The 16,804-nt window shown below is 43.0% G+C and overlaps 1 protein-coding gene and 1 long non-coding RNA gene across 3 annotated transcripts in view; one reads left to right on the forward strand and one right to left on the reverse strand.

The window, feature by feature from the left end:
• The window catches only part of LOC121694575, a 21,711-nt gene continuing 4,907 nt past the window's right edge, over nt 1-16,804 (reverse strand). The window contains exon 3 of the long non-coding RNA XR_006025821.1: nt 1-62. This is a non-coding gene — a long non-coding RNA (uncharacterized LOC121694575). The remainder of the gene's footprint in view (nt 63-16,804) is intronic.
• Nucleotides 16,097-16,804, forward strand: part of LOC121694573 (alpha-parvin) — a 12,004-nt gene continuing 11,296 nt past the window's right edge. Inside the window, exon 1 of one of the 2 annotated variants that reach the window (XR_006025820.1) lies at nt 16,097-16,433. Coding sequence is in view for 1 of the 2 variants with exons in the window: in XM_042074775.1 (XP_041930709.1) it covers nt 16,298-16,433 (136 nt within the window). In the remaining variant the exon portion in view is untranslated. The remainder of the gene's footprint in view (nt 16,434-16,804) is intronic. The other variant, XM_042074775.1, reaches the window with a different exon arrangement.

Consider the following 16,804-nt stretch of genomic DNA (forward strand, 5'->3'; position numbering starts at 1 on the left):
ACATTGTTTATGGTTTCTATATATGTGCGTCTTAAGACCTAGATAGATAAATAGATAGATAGCTAGATAGATAGATAGATAGATAGATAGATAGATACTTTATTGATCCCCAGGGGAAATTCACGACCTGCATGTCTCTTACATTTCATTTGACAATCTGGAACACCGCATGGAAGGTCTATATTAGGTATATTGTCATGCAATTTAGGTATGGCTCACATAAATAGACGCAGTGGACTGATGCCCACATATCTGACATGTAAACATCTTCCTGTTGCATGCCGCTAGCTCAAATGAACTCAGGAGGAATACCATACGCGTGTCATGCAATCACCTCTGCTATGGAGAGCTAGCTAGGCTACTAACTAGCATTAGCTTTCTAAACTGTCAACTGAAGGATTTAACACAATTTTAAGTAATTACCAGCACGGGCGAAATCCATGCATACAAGTAAACACTTTATTTGGCCACTGGTTTATTTAACTGATGATGCTAAGCAGACTTAGCTAGCAAGCATGTGTTATAGCAGGTAAATCACGCGAGTTAAACTTTCAAAAACTACGCATACCCTACACATACCAATACATTTAGTTGGCTTCAGATTGCAATGAAGAAACGTAAAATTTGATCGACAAGTGATAACGATAACGCATGGCTTAAGAAGGGCGAAAGCGCGGTCTTGGCTAGCTGAATTAGCCTGGCCTTGGCTTGTCTACGTACTTCCGGTCGATTTCTTTTCCCTACAGTACTCCATCTGGAATAGGTTGATTCACGCTTGTTTACTTCGGCAGTAGGGCAGCCGACCAACCAGCGAACAGAGGGCGTCCCTGAGAGCGATTACGTACCCAGGCATGGTGTTTCAATTACTACGTCCCCGCCCCCGAAGCAGATCGCTTGGAATACATCAACGTAGGGGGCGAAAATGACTTATATATATATATATGTGAGAGGTGTAAAATGTAAGTATGTAAGAGTAAAAATACATGTATGTGAGAGGAGAATGTATATATGTGAGAGTAAAACATATCAATGTGAAAAGTGTAGAATACATGTATGTGAGAGGAGAACGTATGTATGTGAGAATGAGAATACATGTATGTGAGAATGAGAATACATGTATGTGAGAGGAGAATGTATGTATGTGAGAGGGCGAGAATTAATAATGTCTTGCACGGCCCCTCATACAATACTGAACACACACACACAAACACACACACACACGCACACATACACACACACACACACACACACACACACACACACACGCACACATACACACACACACATAAACAGAGATCCAATACTGAACACACACACACACACACACATAAACTTCAGCAGCATGGCCACAGTCTTTCTCTGAAGTCCTACAAAACGAAAATGAACAGCAACTGCCACTGGAGCAGCCCTGGGATGAGTAGCCATTAATCCCCTTCCCCAGCCTGGAAGCCTTTTATTCTGCACAACACTGACCCAAGCCAACACACACACACACACACTAGCACAATAGACTACACACACTCACACTAGCACAAGCTGCACAAGAGACAGAGCAGAGAGCCAGGTTGTGACTGAACTACACAAAGGTTGTGAGAGAGCTTTCTGGGTGTGGGAAAATGAACAAGGCAAACAAAATCCATCTCTTTCTGTGTGCGTGTACATGTCCATGTATGTGTGTGTGTGTGTGTGTGTGTGTGTGCTAGTGTGAGTGTGTGTGTGTGTGCGTGCGTGCGTGTGTGTGTGTGTGTGCGCTAGTGTGAGTGTGTGGGGTCTTGTGTTAGTGTTAGTGTGTGGTGTGTGTTCAAGTGCACAGAGCATCCATCTCACTCAGGGAGTTTTCATCCTGAGCTGTGGGCACTGATGAATCAAACCTCATACACACACAAACTCTCTCTCTCTCTCTCTCTCGCACACACACACACACACACACACACACACACACACAAGTGACTGGGGAGAGTGTAATTCCTGCCTTCTTACTGCAACCCCTGTCCTATTTGAAGTTAAACTCCACCCCCTAGTGGCCATCTTTAGTACAAGCAGCCGTGGCAACACCACTGGACACAACACGTTATATGAGCATCATGGAGATATTGAGGAATACATGTAGATGGTGATCTGTAACAGGTGAGATTAACAGGCTGTATATGCATCTCTACAGCAGCTTGGTCTTCACATGGTCTCCTCCATAAAGCAGAGTAGCTAGGGTTGCCCCCCCCCCCCCCCCCCAAATTAATAAATAAATAAATAAATAAATAAAGTTTATGCTGTTTAACTTATATGTTGCATTGTCACTTTCACATTGTCTAAGCTTTCTCATGAAACCCTTTCACCAGCTCTTGTGAGATATAGGGGCTAATCCATAAACTCTAGCCTTGTTTGTTTGTGCCACATTGATAACACAATTTTAACAATACTATGCATAATATTAAGTTGTTACAAGCAGTTATATGGTTATACAGTGGACTAGCATGTTGCAGGGGCTGCTAAAAACACCGAGAAACAACACACTGAAAACTGGGCCAATCACAGCCCTTGCTGTTGAACGCTCTTGTCCGGTTCGACTGCGGAACGTCACAGCAGACTTATGTTGTCCCCAAGCCCCTGCAGGTGTACTTACCAAAGATTCTAGAGCGGAGCTCTGTTCTTCTCTGTACTTACATTTCACGCAGCTGCGTGAATCACGTTCGTGAATGAAGTGCATTCTTAACTACTACCCACAGTAGCAACATTGGCAAAACAGGCTCAACTACCTCGTATGTAACCGGTGATGGGCAGTAGCGCCGCTACATGTAGCGAAGCTACTGTATTAGTTAAACTACATTTTCCAGTAGCTTGACTGTAGCGTCGCTGCTTTATGAATCAAGTAACTTTCCTGTAGTAACGTTATTTTTTTTGATCAAGTAGCGACGTAGCGTCCACAAACGCTACAAAATCCAGGACATAACTAAGAAATGAAACCAGGAAGGATGGAGGAGACAGGAGGAGAGCGGGAAGATCAGCTAACTGACCCTACCACACCGTGGCCTTATCTTCAGACATATATGAGACTTGTTGAATCCTCAGATAAAAAGTATGTGTTCAGATGTCTGCTTTGTAATCCAAAAACCAAACTGTTGTCGACGTCCAAGACATCGAACACCAACCTGAACTCACATTCAAGTGAATCACTAATTTCTCTCCTGCAGTATGAAGTGAAATGTCTAGCGTGTAAATCCCAACTCACTTTAGCCAAGTGTTGTATGTAAATTAGTAAGACGAAAGCTACCCAGCTAACTAGCAAGCAGTGTGTGGTGGGAAGGGACTAGCCACGGGCTGATCCATGCACCGTTAACCCCCCAGCCCCACCCTGCCCTATTCCCCCACCACTAAAACTTTGATTGGACTTGACAGGACTTTGATTGGACTTGACAGGACTTTGATTGTCATTCAGTTTAGTTAATTTACTATTGTCCCAGTGATCACTCTCTGAGCCATGCTTATTAATCATGGTGTTAGATGTAACGTTAGTTATTATGTTTTTTTGTAAACAGTTTCATTTGTTACTTGAATCGACTTGTTTAATTGAGGTCTGAAGAAGTTTTCTCTAAGGGAGGCCCTGAAGACACAAGATGTCTTTTATAGGGTTTTGTTTTCCCTAGAAATGTCCAATGGATGTAAACCCATGACCATGTCTAGATGTAGAACACTACACAGTACCATTAATTTGGTACTAATAACAGTAGATTGTTTCATAGAGTACTGGGTACTAGGCCAATAACCTTTTTGTTTTATTTCTAGCAGTAATTACTTCAGTTTTTATTTTATTATGCTGCTCATAAAGCAATGTATACACTGTGTTAGGTCATTGGCTGATCTTTAATAAATGTTTTAACCAGTGTATCAGACTCATTTTGAATTGATCTGACATTAGGTTGGTACAACGTTAAGTAGCTTCTGATGTAGTTAAGCTACTTTTAACACATTTGGGTTAACTTAGCTTGCTATATTTCTATAGGTGGTAGCTTTTGTGTAGTGAAGCTTAATTTATTGTTGAGTAACTGATAGCTTAGCTCACTACACTGGACAAGTAGCTTGCCCAACACTGTACGTAACGTTGGGTTCCCGTAAGAAGAATAGTTAGCATGACCGGTTGTAGGGAAGCTAGCTTTTGACATACTGTAATTTGATGCAATTATGCCTGCGTCTTTCTGTTGCACAGTAGGGAAACACTCGTATTGTTTGGATAAGAAGCTAAGTCTAGCCAGCACGGAAACTCATGAACAAAGCTATGTAGCCTACAATACCATTGTATGTTAAGGTAAAGCATTACATAGAGGCAAGTAAACCTAATAAACGGCACTAAGGTTAACCATTTCAGAGGTTTTCAATAGATTGGCTGTAGGTTGGAAAAGTGGAAAGATGATTAGGCTATAACTTTTTTGTTTTGTTTTACCATGATTGTGTTTAAAGATTATCATGTCTGGTAGTTTCAACATTAACACGACTTGATATCACTTGTGAGGATGATATTAATAATAATACATAAATAAATGTTTAACTTTGATGACTTTGAAGGTGAAGGAAGTGTGACAAGAATTTCTGTGTGAACCATCTATCATATGAGTTACAAGATTCAGTTCGATGGCTAACGTCACAAAGCTAAGTGAGAGTCTGCGCAGTACGATGGCTAGATCTACATGTAGATTTTGCTAAAAGAGTTGGCTAGATGGCTAGGGCTAGATTTTGCTAAAAGAGTTGCCCAGTTAGGGGCTCGTCATCACTTTTGTCGTCACGTTGTAGTTCGTTTGTAGTCCATGTGGCCTTTTATATCCAACCGTTTTAATGTGAACTTGGGAATTTGCCGTTTTTGTCACTTGAAAGCTGCATCTTTCTTTCACAAGCGTCTTACACTATATGTTAAGCAAATACAGTTGTTTATTTAGGATTAGTGAGTGTAGCCTATGTTTTAACCTAGTGATGGGCAAATGAAGCTTTGGTGAACCATTGAACCACAGCAGAGTGAACCTAGCGACACTAGCTGAAAAGCAAAAAGATGGCCGCCACACATACATTTTTCAACATAAAAGTCCTTAGCAAACCAATATTTTTTGTTACATATACTGGTTTGGGTAAGGACTTTTATGTTGAAAAATCTACATGTGGCAGCCATATTGGATTTTTTCATTAGTGTTGCTAGCTTCACACTGCTGTGGTTTAGTGGTTCACCAAAGCTTCATTTGCCCATCACTATTTTAACCTTTGTTGTGGCATCCGTGTTTGTCACACGTTCCGACGGCAAAGCACATGAACACTTGCTGTGAGAAAAACAAAGTAGCCACGAGGGCGGTCCTTGTCATTCCGAAGTGCCATGAATGCACCATGAGTCTTCGTTGCTATGGATGACGTTATTACTCATGCACGAGCTTGACTGAAGTGACCACCTTGATTGGCTGATGATTGTAACGCGGGAATGATTCCAAACACCTCCCTTACAATTATGAGTGACAGGTGACAGGTCGGAGAATACGCGCGCTACACAAGTAGTGCGAAGGAAGGAAGATGATTAATAACTGAATAAAAAGGCCTAGCCTAAATTAATCAAGAGTAAGGCAAAACAAATAGCCTAGTAGCCTAATGCAGTGGTCCCCAAACGTTTTCTTCCAAGGGCCAGCTCACTATGCCTGGCTCTAAGAGAGGGCCAGAGACTCGGAGTATATCAGTAACCTTAAATAGCTTAGTGCTGTGAACAACAACAGTCTACCTTAGTTGAATATTCCATTACATTTAATCATAGGCTACTGCAATTTAATACCATTGTTAGCTGTGTTATATTTCCATCATCCCATGTAAAATGTAGCTCAAATGAAATAATACTAATAAAAAAGACTTTAGCATTCCCAAAAGTATTAGCAGGGAGTCCCAAAAGTATATTTTGCATACACAGCTCAAGTTGTGAACAAGCAATATCCTACAAATAATTTAATAATCAAACTATGAGAGTTTTATGAAGTGCTGGCAAAAACATCTGAAATGACCACCATTCTAACTTTCACTCACCTGATGAGAACTTTGTGAAGTGTGAATTTGGACGAGTGAATAAAAAATAGAAATAATTATCCCAGAAGTCCCAGAAATATGACTTGAATAGAAGATAGTTAGTTAGTTAGTTATTAACAATTAATTGATAAACTTTTAGAACACTTTGATGCAGTCAGCATATGCCTCTTTCCATTGTTTGCAGGTAAGCCTACATTTCATTCCGTTTTCAATGGTAAACGCGAAACAGCGCCAAAACAACCACCAGTGGACAAAAACAGTATTACACGTGGACTGTTAAGACTCGCCATAGAGAATGAATGGGGGAAATTACGGAGGTTATAGTTTGGCGATGTCATACTCTTGTGCGGGCCAGATGCTATATACCACAGATATGTTTTGGGGGGCCACCCAAAATGAGGTGGCGGGCCGTAGTTTGGGGACCACTGGCCTAATGAAACATACGGATGGATGCAGTATCTTCGCAACATTATTAAATTAATCTGTCACCATATGCCTCATTTGCAAAGAGGAGAACATTTTAATTTGATTCACAATGAAACGTTACATTTAATTTACATGTTGACAATGAGTAGTTTTGGTTGTTGTTGGTGGCATTATTGCATCTCTATTATGCCTACAATGCAAAATTGTTCCCTCACGATTGCAAGCTCCTGTAGCCGCATACGCATTTCAAAACATTGCGATGTGAAATGCACAAAAAGCGGTTTGTGGATAGGTCTTAGTGAGTTGGGAGTCCTCGCGACTTCTTTTAGCTGTCCCAGACTTAGGTGCTACTTTTAGGTCTAAAATGCTTTGTGAATTACTTTTAGTGAAAAAAATTCTCCTAAAGTTAGGATTTTTAGGATTTGCTCCTAAATTCGCCAGTTAGGAGCTACTTTTAGCCTTAAAATTCTTTGTGAATACGGCCCCTGAGCACGTTTTCTCTGAAGCACTTTCCCGACTTCATCTTTCTATAAGAATATTATGGAGATAGGGTAGAAAACTGGATTTAACAAAATAAATGTAACTAAGATTGTTTACTCTACAGTAGGCTCTGTTGTCTCTCTCAGGCTGAACAGTAGGCCTATTGAAAGTAGGCCTAGGCTAATGAGTTTAATAGACACATTAACGCTTCCAGCCTAATGACTTTCGAACATGATTTGAATGATTTAGGCCTAGTTCACACGTACCAAACCGATCTTTTTTTCCTCCGTCTTCCCTGGAACCGTATCAAGAATATTTGCGTCCAAACGGATCCATCTTAACATGACTCAACACGTTACTTCATACCCCAGGCCTATAGGTGGCACTGTTTCTTTACAGAAATTGACCAAAACTTGCGCTTTACAAACAGACAGAATAGGCTACGACGAAATGGCTAGTGCAAGGAAACCAGAATTGTTTGGAATGATGGTGAACTGTCAACTGATGGTGAACTGTCAACTGTAGTCAACTGTAAAACTAATAAACTTTTATTTTACGGTTTGTGAAGGGTGCAGTCCCGTCCTTTATTTGGCTAACACAGGTAGGCCTAATCACCTTTACTTTCTTTGGTTGTAGGATAGTCCGTGATTCACATTAGTTTTGGCTATCACCGCAATTAAGCTATTAAACGCAAGGCTTACCCAAGTTCTAGGCTATTCTGTCACCACATTTATAATATTGCTATAAAACCTTCGTTAGTAACAGTCGTTTGCCTGCATCAAATCGCGCATTTGCATTCAGTGTGCTACCATCGGCTTAACGTGAGTTCTAAGCGTCTTTGTATGCTTATATCTGATTTCACTCGACTGTGAATGCATGTATATATGTTGTAAGACATGTAAAATAAATGAATGACACTGGCACTACGCACAAATTAATGTAGCCTAAACTTACACCGCACTATCCTAATAACTTAAGTTCTCTCGCGTCACTGACAGTAGCTAGAATGCATAAAAAAACACCGGGAAAAACAGTGTTCAGTCCACCTATCGGCGCTGCGCAGCACCAGTTGTGATATTTATCTTACGGAGTGTAATTGTAGGTAATGTCATATATGAAAACTAGTATTGTTAGGCAATACTATAAGTGCAAGTCCAGGGCAGCTGAGGTGTGGCGATGACATCATCGATACGCAAGCAGGATGTGGGGTTTCGCTGTCTAAACGAATTCAAACGGGCTACGGTTTCAGATTTTTCCACTCTGGGACCAGGTTTCAGAAAAGTGCGGTTTCGGGCAGTGCGTTTACAGGATTCGTTTGGACGCTCGGCCAAGACGAAGCAAAACCTCTGCGTTTAACCTAAAAAGCGTCTCCGTGTGGACAGGCCCTTAAAGTAGACACATTAGCGCTCCACATGTAGAGACTGTGCAGAATACAATGTGTGAATGGTGCTCAATGATTTGCCAATATAATAGTCTTCTGCTGGGTTGCATGTAGCCTACATGTTTTCAGCCTTTATTGGTTAAATTACAATTTGTATTACGAAAATATTTCTAAACTTCAAAAACTCAGTGTCATTCAGACTCAACCCTCTTGTTGCTTGCTTGGTGCTTTGATATCTTTTTCGTTGTCGTTTGAACGTGCGGTTGCAATTTAAGTGAAATTTCTACAATATCCCAATCTATCCCACTCTGATATTTAGAGTTGTTTCGTTAAGATAAAATTCTTATTTAAATTTTGGGTTTGGCCAATTACGTTTTTCACCCTTTTTATTCATGCCCATTACAACTATGCTTATCCGCCCAGGCAAAATTTGTGCATTATGAATCGATCAGGAATCTAACCCTGCTTGCCATCATCACAGTGCCCTGCATTACCATTAGTCTTTCAACTGTATGTGAACGAAGGTGACAAATAGGGTATAAAACATAGATATACATTCACATTATTGTATTGTGTTTGATAATGGCTCAACTGTCTCTGACTATTCTACTGACGGGCTAAACTGGATGCATTACGGAAGCATGTCGCATCAAAAATACACAGAAATTAAAAGGCATTTTTTTGCGAAAAACTTTTTTTATTTGGATTTCGATTCAAATCAACGAGTTGGCTGATTGCAAATTACATGTCAAGTCCATTCCAAGTCAATGTAAAATGGAAGCAGGAGCAGTAGGGGATCCCATAGCCCTGGGAAGATCACATGCCAGTTGGTCCTCCATTTAAGGCTATGACCTGCTCAATGACTTTGTCCAGGTGATCTATGTAGTTATTGCAGACCTTTGTGGTGAGTTTGTACCTCCAAAATGACTCTATTGCTGAGATCAGTTCGTCTCTGCTCTTGGGTTTGGCCTTGCAGCGAATAAATGTATCGTTTCAGTGAAGCCCAGACTAACTAACTCTGCCCTGCGCACGGGGCTCTCTTAAAGGAGCCGCACCATTTTACAACAATTGCATCTACATTTTCATATTAGAATGTTTTGTCAAGTGTAAGCTTAAACTACCGTGATCAATTTAAGTTCCCGTGCCCCTGCTGGAAAGTCTCCAAGTGTCATGCGCTATCGTTACACTATCAAATCAATAAGTAACCGTGACAAATAGGGTATAAGATATATAAACTCACGCTATTGTATTATCATATATGTTTGGTAATGGCTCAACTGTCTCTGATTGTTCTACTGACTTGGACTGACTTGGAAACTGCGTCATGGAAGCAGTAAGTCAAGTCGCATCAAAAATAGTAGTGGCAGAACTCCCAAGTGACACCTTGTGGTTGAATATGGTTTGCGCAATTCATGCAGGAAACCGTCCAAACTTAACTGATACCCACTGTATGTTCTGATTGTCTGTATTTTTCAGCTCGGATGCAAAGTGACATTTCATTTAAACTTCACAACGAGTTCAGCGAATTAATATACAAGATATGGCCACCGCCATCCGGCATGGATCTACTTCATAGGTGTGCAAATAACATACGGTTAATGGTCGTTCTAAATTACATAGGACAATGGGAAATTCAACCAAGCAGTGGAATGAGTAGGCCACGCTCAAGGTTGTAATGCGGCCATGATGCGCAGCGGAGTATTTTTCGGATAATCTGCTGAGAAAACTGCTCCATCCTGCTTCAATGACTACCGCCCTGTGGCACTGACACCCATCATCATGAAGTGCTTTGAGCGGCTTGTCATGTCACATATCAAATCCATTCTCCCCCCCACCCTGGACCCCTTCCAGTTTGCATACCGAGCCAAGCGGTCTACAGAGGATGCAATCTGCTCTGCCCTCCACCCAGCCCTCACCCACCTGGAAAAAAGAGACTCATATGTGAGATTGCTGTTTATAGACTTCAGCTCTGCATTCAACACCATAATACCACAACAACTCATCAGCAAACTTGACAAACTGGGACTCAGCACCTACCTCTGCAACTGGCTACTGGACTTCCTCTGTCAGAGGCCTCAAGTAGTACGTGTTGGCAACAATACCTCAAGCAGCATCACACTGAGCACAGGGGCCCCCCAAGGCTGCGTGCTCAGTCCGCTGCTCTTCACCCTGCTGACGCATGACTGCACTGCAACCTACAGCAACAATCACATAGTGAAATTTGCTGACGACACAACTCTGGTGGGTCTCATCACCAAGGGCGACGAGACCCAATACAGGTTGGAGGTCGACCATCTGACCACGTGGTGCAGGGACAACAACCTCCTGCTGAACGTCAGCAAGACCAAAGAGATTGTTGTTGACTTCCGGAGAGGTCACACCCAACACCTGCCACTGACCATCGACGGTGCTGTGGTGGAGAGAGCGAGCAGCACCAAATTCCTGGGGGTGCACATCAGCGAAGACCTCTCCTGGACCACCAACACTGCATCACTGGCGAAGAGAGCTCAGCGCCGCCTGTACTTCCTGCGGAAACTCAGGCGAGCAAGTGCTCCACCAGCCATCATGACCACATTCTACCGAGGCACCATTGAGAGCATCCTCTCCAGCTGTATCGCTGTGTGGGGCGGAAGCTGCACTGAATACAACAGAAAAGCCCTGCAGCGCATAGTGAACACAGCTGGAAGGATTATTGGTGCTTCACTCCCCTCCCTGAAGGACATTTACACCACCCACCTCACCCGCAAGGCGACCAAAATTGTGAGTGATGCAAGTCACCCCGCTCACAATCTGTTCGATCTACTGCCCTCTGGGAAGAGGTACAGAAGCCTGCGCTCCCGCACTACCAGACTCACCAACAGCTTCATACACCAAGCTGTAAGGATGCTGAACTCTCTCCCTCCTCTCCCCCCTCCACCCTCAGCTACATAACATCCTGGACATTGGACCCACAATGGCCGCGTGCACTACTCCACTTGCACACTTGCACACTTGTACACTTTACAACTTGTTGTTGTCCTGAAAACACAACACATCTGCTGCTCTTACATAACTTGCACCACTATGTCACTTTCTTTCTTACTTAGGTCAAACAGAACTACACAAGCCTTTTATTGGCCTGACTTTGCACTAGTATTTTATTGACTGTCTATGCACAATTTCAACCAAATTTTGCTGCTCTTATTTTTTTCATTATTATATGTGCCCTCTTATTTACTTACTTTTTTGTTTACTTGAATGTTATGTTTGTCTGTGGACTTAAATTGGTAAAATATGTCTTGTCTTCACCGTGGGATAGTGAGAAACGTAATTTCGATCTCTTTGTATGTCTGGAACATGTGAAGAAATTGACAATAAAGCTGACTTTGACTTTGACTTTGACTTTGATAATCTAATGGAGTGAAGTCCATTATCCCGCTTATTCTACTGTTAACAACATGTGAAATATTAAGTTAATTTTACATTTTTTTGTTGTCTCATTTGGATAGTTAAAGCTGTTAAATAAGTATTTATTTCAAACTGTTACTACAGTATAGTCCCGCATGAATGGTTGCTACGCTGGAACACTAACCAGCGGGTCTACCACCTAGGCTACATATAAAACAGTCAAAACATTGATGGAATCAAAATAAGGCATTTTTATTTTTGTAAATTTAACTGCACGTTCCCATTGATGGTGAAGTTTGATTTGCCGACTCTGCAGTCCAGCTTCGGACAGCAAATGAACGGTGGTAGCGCACAAAGAGTGGTTGGCAGGGTGATTACAGCTAGCGCACAAAGAGTGGTTGGCAGGGTGATTACAGCTAGCGCACAAAGGCAGGGTGATTACAGCTCAGTTAAACATAAGACTGGTACTTTACTGAGAAACAACGACACAAGCTAATGTTATGAATGAATATAACCCACAACCCAGCCACTCCTCCTTCCAAACCCCACCCCACTCCACCTCACCTGGGACAGGCTGCGTGACTGGCAGGCACCGTCGGTCAGCTGAATGACCATACGCATATTCCACGCTGACAGTGACCAAGTGTTCTGTCTGATAACGGTCTCACACATATCAAAGCTGCACTATAATCAGTGGACTTGGCACCGTTTGGACACAAACACAGGCAGGCAGAGAGGCAGTCATGTTCCCTTTTAAAGTTTAAAGTTCATATTGTTAAACACATTTGCATGAGTAATTATTTTACTTAATCTTAATACATCTGTTACTGATAATAAAGAAAGCCAAGGGCCAGGATAAGGGACAGACAGTCAATTCTACCTGCTCTGAGTGGTATGAGAAAATGTGGACTTTTTTACATTTGTGACTCAAACGAAGTATGAGGTGAAATAAAGACAAGAAGCCCCACCTGTCATGAAGGCTGAGGGGTATTAATGTTCCCACAGCACTGATAACTGGATACACAGACACATACTGGAAAAAATGCCGTATCTTAACTTTTACTAATTTTGATCAGTGTCCCTGAACTTTAGCTAACCCCTAAAAGTGACGAAGGTTCTTACATAATCTCCAACTAATGTATAAAAAGAGTGTGTTCACAGACTCAAACTCAGACTCAGATAATCTCTAACTAATGTATAAAAAGAGTGTGTTCACACACTCAAACTCAGACTCAGATAATCTCTAACTAATGTATAAAAAGAGTGTGTTCACACACTCAAACTCAGATAATCTCTAACTAATGTATAAAAAGAGTGTGTTCACACACTCAAACTCAGACTCAGATACAAGAGCTACTACTGCTGCTACTACTAGTGATAGTGCTGTGAGAGTGTTGAAGATGAGGGTCGTCATCCCACTGCTGGTGCTGCTGTTCTCCAAGTGTGGAGCTCAGACTCCACAGCCAGAGCACTGGGGCTGCTGCTGCTGCAGTCTCTACCCAGCTGGACGTCTCTGCTGAGCTCAGGGAACTCAGAGACATGGTGGTGGAGCAGACAGTGCTGCTGACTGTCACCCAGAATGAACTACAGAACACCAAATCCCTGCTGTACACAATGGAGGATGAGAATGATGCTCTACACACAGAGATGGCCCTGCTGAAGACCAGACTGGCTGCCAGTGAGACTGAGGTGGAGAACCTGAAGATAGAAACTGCAGAACAAGAGGCAGAGCTGACAGCAGTGAAGACCAGACCAGCAGATCTGGAGAAAGAGATCACAGAGCAACCCAAAGTGGCATTCTCAGCAGCTCTGGGTAGAACCATAGAGCAACCCAAAGTGGCGTTCTCAGCAGCTCTTGGTAGAACCATAGAGCAACCCAAAGTGGTGTTCTCAGCAGCTCTGGGTAGAACCATAGAGCAACCCAAAGTGGCGTTCTCAGCAGCTCTGGGTAGAACCATAGAGCAACCCAAAGTGGTGTTCTCAGCAGCTCTGGGTAGAACCATAGAGCAACCCAAAGTGGTGTTCTCAGCAGCTTTGGGTAGTCTGGGAATACTGAGTTGAACTTGGTCTAACTAGAATCATCACCAACGTTGGACAGGCCTACAGCAGCACAACAGGCCTCTTCACAGCTCCAGTCAGGGGAGTCTACTACTTCAGATTCACTGTCATGGATGGACTAGCTTCACGCACTATGTACATCAAGATGTATAAGAATGGAGAGCAGGTCATGCAATTAGCAGACTATGATACTGATGGTAACCACAACTATGTGTCCAGTGGTGCTACTCTGCAGCTACAGATGGGAGATGTAGTTAACATGCGACTCCCTGCAGTCCAAAGGCTCATTGATAATGGTGATAATCACAACATCTTCAGTGGCTTCCTACTCTTTCCTCTCTGAATAAAACACACTACTCAACATGATGCTGACAAGTCATAAATAAAGTACAAATGATTATGAGCAAGCAAACCCTGATGTTACTTTTTTATTTCTGGGTGATAATTGCACAAATTACATGTACTGTAAGCATTATTTAAGCAGTGATAAGAGAGATGTCCTTATCTGTATAGTAAGAGAGGTTTAACTGTTTAAGACCCTTTTGAGCACTTTTTCAAATATTACATATCAGTAGCGGTTTTGGGCAAGGGCGAAGCGGGCAGCCGCCCTGGTGTGGCATTTTGCAGAGGTCGGCACGAGCACTCGCAAAAAAAGTTGTGCACGTCAATGGCATGCCACCATGTGGGGGAGTGGCGTCCTCTATAGGCTACTTTGCAGGCGCCCGTGCTGCTGCTGACAAGGGCTCACACACACAAGTACAGTTTAGTTGAGAAGGGAGAGGAGGAGGGGCGGCCGGGGATTGACCTCTGTAGCACGTCTCCCTAGTCCCCACTGGACCGGGGGAGCGACCGGGGAATATCACACAACTAACGCAATCAGTAACTAACGCAAGTCAGTCATAGGCCTACTACGAACTGTGTATTAGTATGTTTTTATATGTTTAATGTTTGTGTCTCTGCGCCTTCACCACCTGAATTTTCCCTCTTCGGGATAATGAAGTTTGACTTTGAGTTGCCTCCAAAACAGCTCATTTCATTCATTACATTGTGTATACAGGCTACATGTTATTGTTCTGGCTTGTGAACTAGTTAAAAAATTGTGTCAAATAAACACAGGACAAGAAAGGGTCAAGTCATCAGGTAGGAAAAGAACAAGAGAGGAGAAACCAGCAGAACCTGCAGCTACGGACCGCCACTGAGAGAGAGATCTTCTGGGGTCAAAGTGTGCCTCACCCCTGTGTGTGTGTGTGTGTGTGTGTGTGTGTGTGTCATGAGTCTGAAAAAAAAAACAGAAAGAACAGGCGTGAGCAGCAGAAGCCAAATCAAGGGGTTCACCCAGATGTGAGGTGTCCAGACCGCAAGGCCATACTGCATACGCACCACTAGAGGGAGCCATACTGCATACGCACCACTAGAGGGAGCCAAGGCCATAATTACTCCATCCTGTGGAGGCCTGCTTCTCTGGTGCCTGACCTTCTACCTCTCTCCATCACTCTCTCTCTCCCTCTATCTCTCTCTCTCCATCACTCTCTCTCTCCCTCAATCTCTCTCTCCCACTCTCTCTCTCCCTCTATCTCTCTCTCCATCACTCTCTCTCCCTCAATCTCTCTCTCCCTCTCTCTCTCCATCACTCTTTCACTCTCTCTCTCCCTCTTATCTCTCTCTCTCTCCATCACTCTTTCACTCTCTCTCTGTCTCCATCACTCTCTCTCCCTCAATCTCTATCTCTCCATCACTCTTTCACTCTCTCTCTCCCTCTATCTCTCTCTCTCTCCATCACTCTCTCCCTCACTCTCTCTCTCTCCATCACTCTCTCTCTCCATCACTCTTTCACTCTCTCTCTCCCTCTATCTCTCTCTCTCCATCACTCTTTCACTCTCTCTCTCCCTCTCCATCACTCTTTCACTCTCTCTCTCCCTCTATCTCTCTCTCTCCATCACTCTTTCACTCTCTCTCTCCCTCTATCTCTCTCTCCCTACCTCCGTCTACCTCTAAATCTCTGAAAAGGTCAGAGCTGTTTTTTGCCCATTTCATCCTCTCAAGATTTTCATTCCCCAGGACTGGTGGCTTATTTTCTCACATTTGTGCATATTCATATTCAACAGTAGGCCTAGGCCTACATGCTTTCTTTTGTAGCCTACTGTTTCTGTTTACCTTTTTATACGCACTTGTGATTATAAATATGTAAGGCAATCATATTCAGTTAGACTAAATTTAGTTGTAAACACCACTGCATCTAGCGGATGTAGGCTAATAGTCGTGTGAAACTCTGGTCTCTGGAGTAACGGAATTAACGGGACAGCTTCCACATCCTCCCTCTCGTGAAGGGAAACGGGAGGAGTTCCTCCCGGGATAGACTGGTATCAGATAGCACGCGAAACCGCCCCTGTAGGCTACGGCGCAAACGGTTGGAATCTCAGCCCGTTAAGGAACCAAGCGTCTTCACGGGTTACTTAGGGTTTGTAATTTACAGACAACTAAGAAACCTAACGTATCACCTCATCAAACCAACGGCCGTAAAAGACCATGGCGTCCTCACCGCAGAAAGCTCCTTCTCCGTCTAAAGCCCCGACGCCCAAATCGCCGCCTTCCAGAAAGAAGGATGACTCTTTCCTCGGAAAACTTGGGGGAACTTTGGCCAGACGAAAGAAAGCGAAAGAAGGTGCGATTTAGTGCTATACATTTTCTTCCCCCATTATTTAGGCCTTACGGTCAAATTTAAACATTGCAACTCCACACAGCTACAGGGAAATGGCATATTTTGTCCGTAGCCTAGACTGGTCTCCCGTTATATCAGCGCTGTTGCTTTTCTAGTAATGGGCAGAATAGCTCTAAGTTAGTAGCCTACTTCAAGAACTCACTGACCAAAACTAATGAACTACGCATTTTACTGTCTCAACAACAAACTTGTCCATATAGGCTATTTTCTCTCTTATTAGGTCCGATTGCCTCATGAATCTGGTTACCGAATCAAGCCCATATTTAATTTCATCAACATTGGTCATTTAAGCTTCTTGCTTGAGTGTGACATGT

This window comes from Alosa sapidissima, chromosome 20 (assembly GCF_018492685.1).
Source record: "Alosa sapidissima isolate fAloSap1 chromosome 20, fAloSap1.pri, whole genome shotgun sequence".
In the NCBI taxonomy this organism is placed as follows: Eukaryota; Metazoa; Chordata; class Actinopteri; order Clupeiformes; family Clupeidae; genus Alosa; species Alosa sapidissima.